Source organism: Protopterus annectens, chromosome 6.part0, assembly GCF_019279795.1.
Source record: "Protopterus annectens isolate FY-2018-M chromosome 6.part0, PAN1.0, whole genome shotgun sequence".
NCBI lineage: Eukaryota > Metazoa > Chordata > Ceratodontiformes > Protopteridae > Protopterus > Protopterus annectens.
The window spans coordinates 1,974,996,930-1,975,010,050 of NC_056737.1; the positions used below are offsets into that span (position 1 = coordinate 1,974,996,930).

At 38.2% G+C, this 13,121-nt stretch overlaps 1 protein-coding gene across 2 annotated transcripts in view; it reads left to right on the top strand.

Moving 5' to 3' along the window:
* Positions 1–2,832: 2,832 nt before the first annotated feature.
* ZNF385B (zinc finger protein 385B) overlaps positions 2,833–13,121 on the top strand; it is a 1,204,911-nt gene continuing 1,194,622 nt past the window's right edge. The window contains exon 1 of one of the 2 annotated variants that reach the window (XM_044075269.1): positions 2,833–2,973. In XM_044075269.1, the coding sequence (XP_043931204.1) occupies positions 2,964–2,973 (10 nt within the window). In that variant the 5' untranslated portion in view covers positions 2,833–2,963. The remainder of the gene's footprint in view (positions 2,974–13,121) is intronic. The other variant, XM_044075267.1, reaches the window with a different exon arrangement.

Here is a 13,121-nt window from a genome sequence, read left to right on the forward strand (position 1 = left end):
GCAGTTGTGCAGAGTCCACAATGCTTCCCTTAATAGGAAGGCATGGTTTTACCACATACATGAGATACAAAACCACCCCACCAGTGAAATAACTATGAAACTCCACCAGCGAACTTGCTGCCATCCTTTTAGTCACAACGAAATTTGGCACTCAGGCCCTGCAGCCTGCCAACCATGTTCACCACGTCCCTCCACTCACAAGCCCCACTAACTATCGACCATAACCATGAGGTGGCACCCCAAACCCTACTTCTTTATAAGCTTATACAATTTCTCGAGTTTCTAGAATAAAGCTTTCCCATTAATGTCAATCATAACGGACATAATGTCCGAAACCCATATGACTGCTTTTATCCCATGCCCACAGTTCTCTTTCAGTTTGACAGAACAACAACCCAGTCTAAGCACAATGGAACTGTGGATTAGAAGGACTTATTGGGAAAATGGTAAGGCTGTGCTAACAACCCACTACTATTGCCAACAGTAAAATGAAAATGGTGCACATTTCAAGCAAGCAAAGATCTAAAAAGCTCACCCAAACAACCCACAGCAGATTCAAACTACGCCACTTACAAAACCATTACAGCCAATACTTAAGTCGAAGACTGAGGAGCATGCCTTGAAAAACCTCTTCAAAAGTATTCCGCTTCTCCCTTCCTCGCTAATGCCTGTATTCAATATTTGGCTCTCACCCTTCAAAGGAATGCTAAGAAACAGAATGGCAGAAGCAGATGTCCTTAGGCCAAAAAAGTGCCTATATCCAATGCTCATCCATGTACTGGCCATTTTCCTATCTAACATAATAAAACAAAACACTGTAATCTAGCTCCACCATACCTTACCACTATTAATTCAAGGCTTACCTGTACCCTTAAGTACATACAGTTCATCACAGAAATAGTACTTGCTATAGCAAGTTCACGTCAAAATGTAATTCCTTACCCAGTTCCACTTGCATAAGCCCCTTAAGTCCCTCCTTACCCTTACCTCATTTCCTCCCATTTATCCCTTCCTCCTTCCCATTTAACCCTTTCTTCCCCCTACCCTCTTAACTCCTACTAGCATAGTTATCTAACCCCACTCGGAAGATGTTCCTGGACAAATTGGTTTGTTACCAAATCTCATTTGTCATTGCAGAGCCACAAGGTAGCTATGTCATTCAGGAAGCAAAGATTTATAATAACAGTATGCAAATTAACAAAAATATATTCTGCTGCATTAAAGTTATATAGTAAGTGTAGCAAAACAGAAAAAAGAGGTATGTTTATATGTTGATATACTAGATGATGACATTGTAGTTTCATTACTGATAAAGCTGATGCCTTTCTACGGTGCACTTTCTGGTGCTGTGCTTACCACTACATTAAAGAAAAATGGGGCTAATCATTTGTGTAAGCTTGTGGGAGCAATGAATTTGAGTCACCATTAATTCTGTGCTAAAAAGTACAGAAATCTTAACTCGATTGTTTTCTAATATTTCTGCATACCGGCAATAGATGGTATTTTTGGACAGAAGGCTAAGTCTGTTTACTGAAGAAATGCAAATGAAATACACTGGATATAATTTTTAATTTGTTTATTTTTAATAGTGTTCATACATTTGTTAGCTGAGAGAAAGGGATGGTCAGGCCCCTTTTCATCAATGACTGTCGCCAGTTGACACATGCTGCAAACTATTAAATCGAGTAATAATTTCAGCTGTTTAACAGCTGCACATATAAATGAATATTAAACAAGCAAACAATATGTATACATTACCAGGACTATGGCAGACAAGCAAAGATAAGATCAAACTGAACCATTCTAAATAAGAAAAAAATCATAATCACAAATATGTCTGAAAAGTAAAATAAATTAAAACACAAAAAAACACAGATATTTTTACAAGGAAAAGGCCATCCTGTATCCCCCGTTATATGGGCTTCTGTACCCATCCCCACCTTACTTAAGTACACCAAATCCATGATCACACAACAACAGGGAAAGGGGAAAGAAAGCATTAGGGTGAAGACAAATGCCCCCTTGAATTATCTGCAGAAAATGGAATGGTTGAAATGCACCTGCTGACTGGAACACCAGGGATATAATGAAACTGCCCAGTGCCACACTCTTATCCCCCCAAAATGAAAGAACAGCACCAAGGACCACATGCATCAAACTTCAAACCCATACAAATTACAGCAGTGGAAGTCAGTATCACTGGTGTTCAGTATTTTTGCACCAGTTTTTAAGAAATCAACTAACATGATTTCAAGGAAACAACATGCTCCTGCCTCCCAGTTAACACTGGAAACATTTAAGTATAGATACAATTTATACATATTACTTAAGTGGTCTCTGAGAAGATGCTCAGAACAATAAGGGAAACTTTCACTTTAATATCCATTCACCTTTGACAGTTATCTGATCTTTTCTTTCCCCCATGCAGTATCTTTCACTACATGTAGCTTTTTTTACTGATTATTTTTTTAGGAGTCTCCCCTAAAACATTTATTGGGTAGTTTTTTGTTTTCAAAATATAGACTGTGCCTGTACTGGCACTCGTAAAAATGTAGTTTTACTCCTGTAATGTATTGTTTTTTTTAATCCACTGCAACTGACCATATTGCAGAGCTTTGATAGCGTGATACACAAACTGTTGTTTTAGTCTCAGTGATGGTGCTTCAGAATGGAAGTTGCTGTGACGTGACCTAGTTTCTCAGGGCTGCGTGGCTTGCAGGGTGAGGTGGCTAAGGCTGCTGACAGTCTGTCTTTTGTTTTAGTGCTTCTTTTGAGACACACCAATAGCAACTGAGTAACTCGGCTGCCTAAGGGTACAAGGCATGTTTCTTAAATCTTCCTGTCAATCCTTCAAGTAAATATTGCAAGACAGCATTAGTCAGGAAATATATATTTAAGAAGCAATTCACTGGATACACTTTTTTGCTTGTAAGTTCATTGCATCAGAACATTTGAATTGCAACATGATTTTGGGTAAGTGAAACCATGTGGAAAGTTGAACATTCTGTTAGCTAAGCTCCTTACATGTCCAACATGCCAGGAGCACTGATTATGACTCCGATCTGTAATTCTGTTAAAGTTATGAGCTGTAGATGTTGTTCTTGCTGTTCAAAGGCTATAAAATCACAGCAGAAATGTTTTTATTTTTCATACAGCTGAACTTTAGAATTGGTCTCTGGTTGCCCCTTGTATGAACTGTGATATATTCTTTTATTATTTAATTGTGTTTTATTTTTTTTTGTTCACTTGTTTTAACATTTGCAACCAGTTCTTGAGCCAGTAATCATTTAAATGTTAACAGTAAGATAGATTTGTTGCTCCATGTTTATTTTAACAAGACTACTCCATTCCTGTGGCAGAGAATTATTTCTGCCCACACTGTATACAGTATTTCTTTTTTAATCTTTGGCAGCTGTTAAGGCTAGTTACAGAAACATTAGACTAATTGTGCAACAATGCGCATCCTTCGTGTTATTTAATTGGTTAAGTACTAAATACAAAAATGTTTTATTTACCTTTAGCCATTAGTCACTACAAGGACAGAACAGATAACACTTTGTATGCTGTAAGTGCTAAAGACTGTTGCCATTAGATCAGTTTGACAATAATAGTTATGTGGTGTGCATATAATTTTGTATAATGCACCATATAATTTATTATTGACTATACAGAATGTGTACATGTAAGTGCCATGCAAAGTTTTCTTTAAATTGCTGCTGTGAAAAAGCATGATCATATGAGCAGATACAGGGACATACATTTTTCATATGAGCAGATACATGATGAGTTTGTTTCAATATGAACTTGAGTATGTGAGCTGAGTCGGGAAGCTTTCTCATGCTGCTAAATGAATGGCTGTCATTGTGAGAAGGAATTTCAGAAGTAACTTCGTGTTAAAATATGACTGGACTCAGTAAAGGATGGTTAAAGCACAGTTTGGTCTCTGCCAGGCAGTTTCAATAAATATGTCTTTCATTCACTGGACTTTTGGCACTATACTGCCTTTTAGCAGGGTTTCTTACCTTATGAATTAACTGCACTATTTCAGGCAGCAGTATCTTCAGAGAAAATAAATATGGCTGTCCAAGTTCCTCACTTTGCTATAGTCTTCAAGTGAATGGAAATGTTGCACAGAGATGTATTTATGACTATGTGTAAGTCATAGCAAATACAGAACAGACAAAATATTTAGGAACTTCCTGTCAGAATCTTGCTGTATGATGAAACTTGAAGTGCTGCTTCTTTTCTAATGTATCCTTAGGCTACAAAAACAGTTATACTCATAAAGGGATTTCAGTCTTGGGTGTCACATAGCTAAATGAATAAGTGTTGTGAATCACAAACTGCAGTAAAAGTTTTAATTTCTCTCTTCCTGCTTTAACATAACAGCTGTGGTAACAAGCTCAAAGCTGAATTTTATTACCTCTGACTTCTTAGTTATGCATAGAACAGTGAGCTATGTCTTCATATAATGCAGTGTGTTTTATTATACCTCCAGTTTTGCTGCATTGTTTTGCTACTTCATTAACAACTATAACAGCACATTTCAGGGGGAGGGGGGCTGCAACTTTAATGTGCATCGAGTTATTAGTATTGCAAAAGTTGAGGCTTTTCAAATCACATGTAGTAAAAGCATAAGTCATTTCTTCACAAATATATTTCATATAATTTGACTAGAAGATAGCAGCTTAGAGAACACAGATTATTCAGTATCACTAAACAAAGCTTTTGGACAAATCAAGGAGTGTTAAAAACACACTATTATACAATGAATATCCATTAACATTCAAAACCCGCGGTAGTGGTGCTGTGGTAGCGTTGTCGCCTCACAGCAAGATGTTGTGCATTCGATTCTCAGTTAGAGTGTCTTCTGTGTGGAGGCATGCGTGAATGGGTGTGCCTTCGTTGAAGGTTGTGTGTCAGGGCTGGTAACTCGGCATGTAAAAATCCACTACCAAACATTAGTGGACCGGAGTTCCGCTGTGGTGACCCCTAACCAGGATAAGCCGAAAGACACAACAACAACAGCAAAAATCCATTAACATTCAAAAACAAGCACGCTGATTGGTCAGCCCAACCATTATGCCTGTTGTAAATTGAGAATATACCAACAGTAAAAGTCTGACTGTTCAAGTTTCATTGAGCAGCTAGACTTTTTTTCTATTGTTATGGGGTAGACACGCATTAGTCTGAAGGAAAGAAAGTCTAAAAGTGAAATGTGTGCCCTTATTTAGTGACTTCATTCCTCAAAAAATTTGTGGTTTTCCAACAAATAACTAAGGAACAAAGTCACTAAATAATGACATGCGTTTCAGTTTCAGACTATCTTTCCTTCAGACAATGCAAATCTTTCTCAAAATTTCTAAGTTTATAAGAGCAGCATTACCCGTCCCCTCATTTATTTATAGCTTTGTCCACATTTCTTAAAATAAGAGATGGAGAGGTACTTATAAGAGCAGAGAAGATACAAGAACATCAGATACGTTCTGCAAAACTAAAGAAACATACCTAACTTTCCTTGTATTTATTCCATCTGTCATACTTCTAAACTGTCCAGAGTTTACAACTTTTTTCTTTTCCAAAAAATAAAAAAAAAAAAAAAAAAGGAAAAACAACCGAGATCTTCCTTTCTGTTGCTTACTTTCTAAAGCACTGATCTACTGTGTAAATGTGAGAATGGAAGTCCCATACGCATGTGCAGTACATCAACAAAACAGTGGAATGGGGGAACAACACAGAAAAAGGTCACAGCGCCATTATAAAAAGACACTATTTAAGAAAACTAAGTAATTGTTTTCTTAAATAATGTCATTGTATAATATAGCAATAACCCATGCCTGGGTGTGAGTAATGCTGGATTTACCCACGGTTGGTGTGGTTTGGTCACGAGGGCAAAGCCCGAGTGGCCAAACAAAGACAACCGTGGGTAAATCCAGCATTACCCACATCCAGAAGTGGGTTATTGCTATTATACAATGACATTATTTAAGAAAAAAATAATTGCTTTTCTTAAATAATGGCATTGTATAATGCCTCCTTGCTGCCCTTCTGCAGCTGTCTGGTATTCTGAGACAGTTCTGATGTACTTATGCTTACGCAGCACATCAGAGCTGTGGACAAAAGCAACAGAGAAAGCAAGATCTCCGTTACTTTTAACAAACTGTCTTGCTATGTTAAACGGGTATAACATAGCGAGACAGCTTTAAAAAAAACAACAGAAAAAGCAAGATCTCCGTAGCTTTTAACAAACTGTCTCGCTATGTTAAACGGGTTTAACATAACGAGACAGCTTTAAAAAAAGCAACAGAGAATCTCCGTTGCTTTTTTTAAAGCTGCCTTGCTATGTTAAACCCATTTAACATAGAGAGACAGTTTTGAAAAAAGCAACGGAGAAAGCAAGATCTCCATTGCTTTTTAAAGTGTCTCGCTGTGTTAAATGGGTTTAACATAGCGAGGCAGCTTTAAAAAAAGTAATGGAGATACTCCGTTGCTTTTTTTTAAAGCTGTCTCACTATGTTAAACTCGTTCAACATAGAGAGACAGGTTGTAAAAAGCAACGGAGCTCTTGCTTTCTCCATTGCTGTAAAAAAAAGAAAAAGAGTTATACTAATGGAAAAAGTCCGGGTGACCGGACCTTTTTCCATTACTATATCTCTGATTTACAACGTGCATGTTTTGGAATATTAATGGGGGTCATTGTATAATAGGAAATAACCCATGGCTGGGTGTGGGTAGTGCTGAATTTACCAATGGCTGGCTTTGTTTGGTCACTTTGCCCTTGTGACCAAACCATGCCAACCGTGGGATAATCCAGCATTACCCACACCCAGGCATGGATTATTGCTATATTATATTTGCTTAAATTCTAAATGAAAGACTGAATGGTGTGTGAGTGTGTGTGTGTGTGTGTGTGTGTGTGTGTGTGTGTGTGTGTGTGTGTGTGTGTGTGTGTGTGTGTGTGTGTGTGTGTGTGTGATTGTGTGTGTTGGTGGAGCTTTCAGGAGTGAAGGCTGAAACTACCAATCCCTTCTACTGTTTAACCTTCAGTAGATGAAGTATAGGAGAGTGAGATGGTCAAAGGGCAAGGATACGGTAGCTAATTCTGGAACTTCCCTCCCCTTCCCCTGAGGTGCAATGACCTCAGAATTGATTACATTTAGTTGAGGAAGAAAAGGGAGTGATACTCCTGCTTGAGAAGTGGGGTGGGTGGAGTTGTCCTACACAGTAAAGCTGATTTAACTTTTCAGTTTCAGCCATATTGTTTGGTTTTCCAGATGGGGTGATCAGACTTTTAAATCAGATGTCCTAAACCTGCAGAGTAACAGCCACTGTGCTCTTAAGAGTAGGTGTTCTGTGATAGGGAGTTAGCACTGGAGAGAATTACAAGCTGGTTAGAGGTAATGCATTTGTGGTCATACTTTGAAATACCAGACTCTGAAATCCTGAGACCACAAACCTAATACCGACTCCTACTCTGGAATCTACTGCCCACCACCAGAATATACATTCTTAAGTTCTGAGGCAGTGTCCAGGCCCAGAGGCCTTCTAGAAACACTAATTCCATAAGGCAGGAAACAAACATAACTTTCCCTACCTAATCATCAGTATTTTTTTAATAAATTTCTAATATTCTAGACTGACAAATCTTAAATGGGATATTATTCTACAGGGCCACCACCTTATTTGTTATAAAGAGCTATCTTAACCTTGTTTTATGTAAGTGCATCTGAAATTTCATATTATTATTATGTCTTAATACTTTATCAGTTTGTAGCAAAAGATAGTGTATATTCTAGATGCAGACAGAAAGGAATAGACTGTTGTGTCTATGAAAGATAGGATGAAAAAGAAGATGATGGGAAGTAAGGAAGAGAAGTAGGACAACTGGGTAGAAGGCGATGGAGTGAGGAAAGAGAAATGTGCAATCATAAGGTTGTGCTAAACTTTCAGGCAGCTTAGAGAGTCTGAACAGATGTCAGAGCTAGCATAGGCAGCCAAAGAAGGACTTTTGCAGGGACAGAAAGTGATAAGGATGAGCTAGGAGTGCTAGTGATCCGAGACCCAGTCATAAGGAATATCAAGTAAGCAGCTAAGTCAGAATGGTGTGAACACTGTCCTGGGATGAAGATTATACCAGACAAGGAAGGAAATGAGACGATTTTTATGCTGTATTTATGTCATAGTATATTTAGGAACGATAACTTGTCAGGTAGGGCTACATAATAAGGTCAGGGAAGAATATTGGAAATCAAATACACGTGCAGAGGTACTACTAGTACTAGGTACTAGCAGAGCAAGGAAGAAAAAAACACTCATAATGTGGCTCTAAAAGCAGATCTGTATTGGATTTATACTTTAGCCATTTATAGATTTTCATCTCTCTCGGTGGGACAGCCTTACTAAAATGTGGAATGTAGAACTATATCAGAATGATTATGTGAATAAAGTGAAGTAAGGGGGCAGCAGGACAACAACAAAAGATATCAACAGGTAGAATGGATCAGGAATGGGTAGTAAGGAGCAAAATGGACTAGTCAAAAACAAGCTATGATGCAGACTACATGCCAAGTAGTTAAAATCAAGACTAGACTGGAAAAGGAACAAAGTTTAGGACAGACAGATTGACTATATGGACAACAACAAAAGATATCAACAGTGGACTAGTCAAAAACAAGCTATGATGCAGACTACATGCCAAGTAGTTAAAATCAAGACTAGACTGGAAAAGGAACAAAGTTTAGGACAGACAGATTGAAAGGAAAAATAGTTGAGCCACGCTGAGGAAAGCCAGCAGTAGGGAAGCTTCAAACAGCTATACGAGAGGGGACCTGATATAGAAGGTATGACATACAACTGGACAAATAACAGAAGGGACTAGGATATGGAGAACCCAGTGTGCAAGTTGTTTAGGTAGGACAGAATGGTCAAACTAGGTGAGTGAAAGTAGTCTACATTAAGCAGAATAAAAATTGTGAGGAACCCCAATCACAGATGAAAAGAGTAGGAAATTGTGGAACCTCAAGTCCAACCCAATTCAGTAGCCTAGCAGCTGAATTAGAGGGGAAAATGTGAATTGTGGTCCTTAGATACAATATCTTGACCACTGGATGCTGAATGAAAAAATGTTGGAAGAGTAAAGGAATGGATAAGGTCTTGAGAGCAGAAAAAAAATATTATAACTGACAGGTTTAGTATTCCAAAATCAGACTGGTGAACTAATGAACCAAAACCAGGAAGACACAGTGAAGCAAAAGAGTTATCAGTCCAAGAGGAATTCAGTTAGTATGTGGAGGTGCAAAGAAGAGAAAAATACTGGATATTGTAATTTAGCCAGAAGAGGTACAAGTAGAACCATAGTGTGAGACTACATTAAGATAGGAGAATATTTTGAGACTCATAAGTGAGACTGGAAACTAAGACAGAGAGCCAAGAGTTTGTTGGTGATGATCTAAAGAGAATAGAAACAATCGTGGAGAAGGGGCTGAGGAAGAAAGTGTATGCCAAAGAGAAAAAAAAAATAGATATTATAGCTAACAGGGAGTTTAAAGGGCGAAGCGTTTCATGAGTTACAGAAGAATGGTGAGGATTGATGGCAGAAGTAAGAAAAATCTAAGAAAAAGAGCTACAAAAGCAATAACTAGAACTAAGAAAATTTAATGAAAGATCTAATTGAATAAATAAAGAGAAGAGAAGATTCCTTTAAGTACATTGTAAAAGGAAGGAAGATCCAAACAGTGTTTGAACACTTACCGGAAAAGAACAGTGAAGACTGTGGACCTAGCTTTCAAAACTACCAGAGGAGAATAGCAGAATAAGTGATATCTTAGGTTTAATGCAAACAAGTGTAAAATATTTAACTTGGTCTCTAATAATCCCAAAATGGAGCACCAGCTTGGAGGAGTGACATAAAAAGTGCAGATTTAGAAAAGATCCTTAGTATGTTAGTAGTAGCAGGAAAGAACCACCTAGTATAAATTGAGAAAGCTTTATCAAAGGACACTAAGATCCTAGTATGTAAACATGCATTAAAGAGGGTACAGAAACAGACAGGTTATGTACTACTCTCTGGTCACTGTTCAGGCTCCATGTGGACTACTATGTAGAGTCCTTGTGCTCATTCTGGAAAAAGGATGGTAAGTTAAGTTGGGAAGATGGAAGAAATTGTATCAAAATAATAAAAGGTAGGGAGAACAAAGGGTAAGAAGACAGGTTATGGGACCAGAATTTATTCACATTTATGTATAGATAGAAAAGAGAGAAATGATATGGAGAATTAAATAACTTACAGAAGAGTGTGGTGCCATAGACTTCAAGAGGCAAAACACGGTATGGGATGTGCTTTAAGGCTACAAACTTCAAACCTAGACATTAAAAAATATTTTTATGGGTAAAGTAGGGAATGAATGGAATAGAGTAAAGGAGCAGTAGATGGAATCTAAGACCAAAAAATTCCTTTAAGAAGAACTAGGATAGGCAGTGGGCTAAAACATGAAACACTGAAGGTCCATCTGCTTGTCCAGCCACTTAGTCCAACTCAAAAGACAGTAAGGTTTCCATACAAAGAATATTAGGCAACTGAGCTCTATGATGAGCTCCTCAGAATTCTGTCACTCTTCTCTGCCTCCTGCAGACTTCTCAAGAAAGAGCTTGTTTTTTTTGCATACAAGGCCTTTAAACTTCCTGAACTGAGCAACCTCCTGTATATGAACTCCCATAATAAAGACCTCAACTTTCACTGTAACATAAAATCTGCTGATGAGCGTGGTATCTCACCTAAAGAATGTCCATTTCATGAAATAGACTTCCTTGCAGAGTAAACAAGTAGCTCCCTTAACCTCTTCATGTGCAACCCGAATGAATGTATTTGTAATCATAAATGAACCTATGGTCTCCCTCTAGAGTCCATTTGGATAGGGGCATATAGGGGGATTTCCTGTGACTAGACTACATATCAGGTTTACCAGATCTGCCCAACTATTAACCTATGGACCTAATTTTATTTACATTAAAATGCTTGTTACAAACAATAGTGCATTAGTTTATATTTACATTAATATGTTTTGGGGAGTATGGTAATGAAGCAAGTGATGTTGATGCCTCACAATACTTCCATCCCGATATCGTTCTCAGCTAAGATGCTTTCAGTGTATAGTCTGCAAGTCCTCCTTATCCATGTTTTGTTTTTTTTTTCTCCTGGGGAATCTGTGGTTATCCCATATCCTAAAAACATGCCATTGTATTAAATATGTGAGCTTCCAAATCAGAGAGTGTGTGTGCTTGTGTGTCTGTGTTGTGTGTAATAGAGTGGCATTCAGTCCGGCATAAGTTTCATGCCTTATGACCAGTGCATGTTGGAACAGACCTTAAATGCACCCCATGACCCTTACTAGGATAAAGCAAGTAATGGGAAACAAACTGATTTTAAGTGTCGCTATACAAGTGCAACCTACTATAAAATTGTTTTCCTTTTTTGTTATTTTAGCTTAGTTCCTAAATGTTAGGCATTCAAGGTACATACACTTAATTTGCAATTTGAAGTACAGTTTCTGTACTTATGAATTTATTTTTGCCATTATCTGTCAGAGCACAAATTTATAAATAAAAAGATGCATGTTTTATTATAGTTGGATTACATATGTCTACTTTAATGTTGAACTTAATACAGTGAATAAGAAATAATACTGTAAGAACTGCCACAGCCATAAAAAAATCAATTTAATTAACATTTATAAAATTTTGAAAAGTTCATCTCCCTGGTGTAAGCGTCCCTTAGCTATCTGCGTAGTGTGCTGATCCCTGGAATCCATGTACTACTAATTGGTAGTTCCCCACTGCTGTAGGATATCCCTCAAGTGACTAAACCTCTCTGAAGCCTCAACGCAGTATTACAAAGCATTCAGCACCTGGAAGCATCTCTATATAACTCCCAACCTGGCCATTGCTGTTAGACCAATTTGATTTTATCCTGGAATCCATGTACTACTAATTGGTAGTTCCCCACTGCTGTAGGATATCCCTCAAGTGACTAAACCTCTCTGAAGCCTCAACGCAGTACAAAGCATTCAGCACCTGGAAGCATCTCTATATAACTCCCAACCTGGCCATTGCTGTTAGACCAATTTGATTTTATCCTGGAATCCATGTACTACTAATTGGTAGTTCCCCACTGCTGTAGGATATCCCTCAAGTGACTAAACCTCTCTGAAGCCTCAACACAGTATTACAAACATTCAGCACCTGGAAGCATCTCTATATAACTCCCAACCTGGCCATTGCTGTTAGACCAATTTGATTTTATCCTGGAATCCATGTACTACTAATTGGTAGTTCCCCACTGCTGTAGGATATCCCTCAAGTGACTAAACCTCTCTGAAGCCTCAACGCACTATTACAAAGCATTCAGCACCTGGAAGCATCTCTATATAACTCCCAACCTGGCCATTGCTGTTAGACCAATTTGATTTTATCCTGGAATCCATGTACTACTAATTGGTAGTTCCCCACTGCTGTAGGATATCCCTCAAGTGACTAAACCTCTCTGAAGCCTCAATGCAGTATTACAAAGCATTCAGAACCTGGAAGCATCTCTATATAACTCCCAACCTGGCCATTGCTGTTAGACCAATTTGATTTTATCCTGGAATCCATGTACTACTAATTGGTAGTTCCCCACTGCTGTAGGATATCCCTCAAGTGACTAAACCTCTCTGAAGCCTCAATGCAGTATTACAAAGCATTCAGCACCTGGAAGCATCTCTATATAACTCCCAACCTGGTCATTGCTGTTAGACCAATTTGATTTTATCCTAGAATCCATGTACTACTAATTGGTAGTTCCCCACTGCTGTAGGATATCCCTCAAGTGACTAAACCTCTCTGAAGCCTCAACGCAGTATTACAAAGCATTTAGCACCTGGAAGCATCTCTATATAACTCCCAACCTGGCCATTGCTGTTAGACCAATTTGATTTTATCCTGGAATCCATGTACTACTAATTGGTAGTTCCCCACTGCTGTAGGATATCCCTCAAGTGACTAAACCTCTCTGAAGCCTCAACGCAGTATTACAAAGCATTCAGCACCTGGAAGCATCTCTATATAACTCCCAACCTGGCCATTGC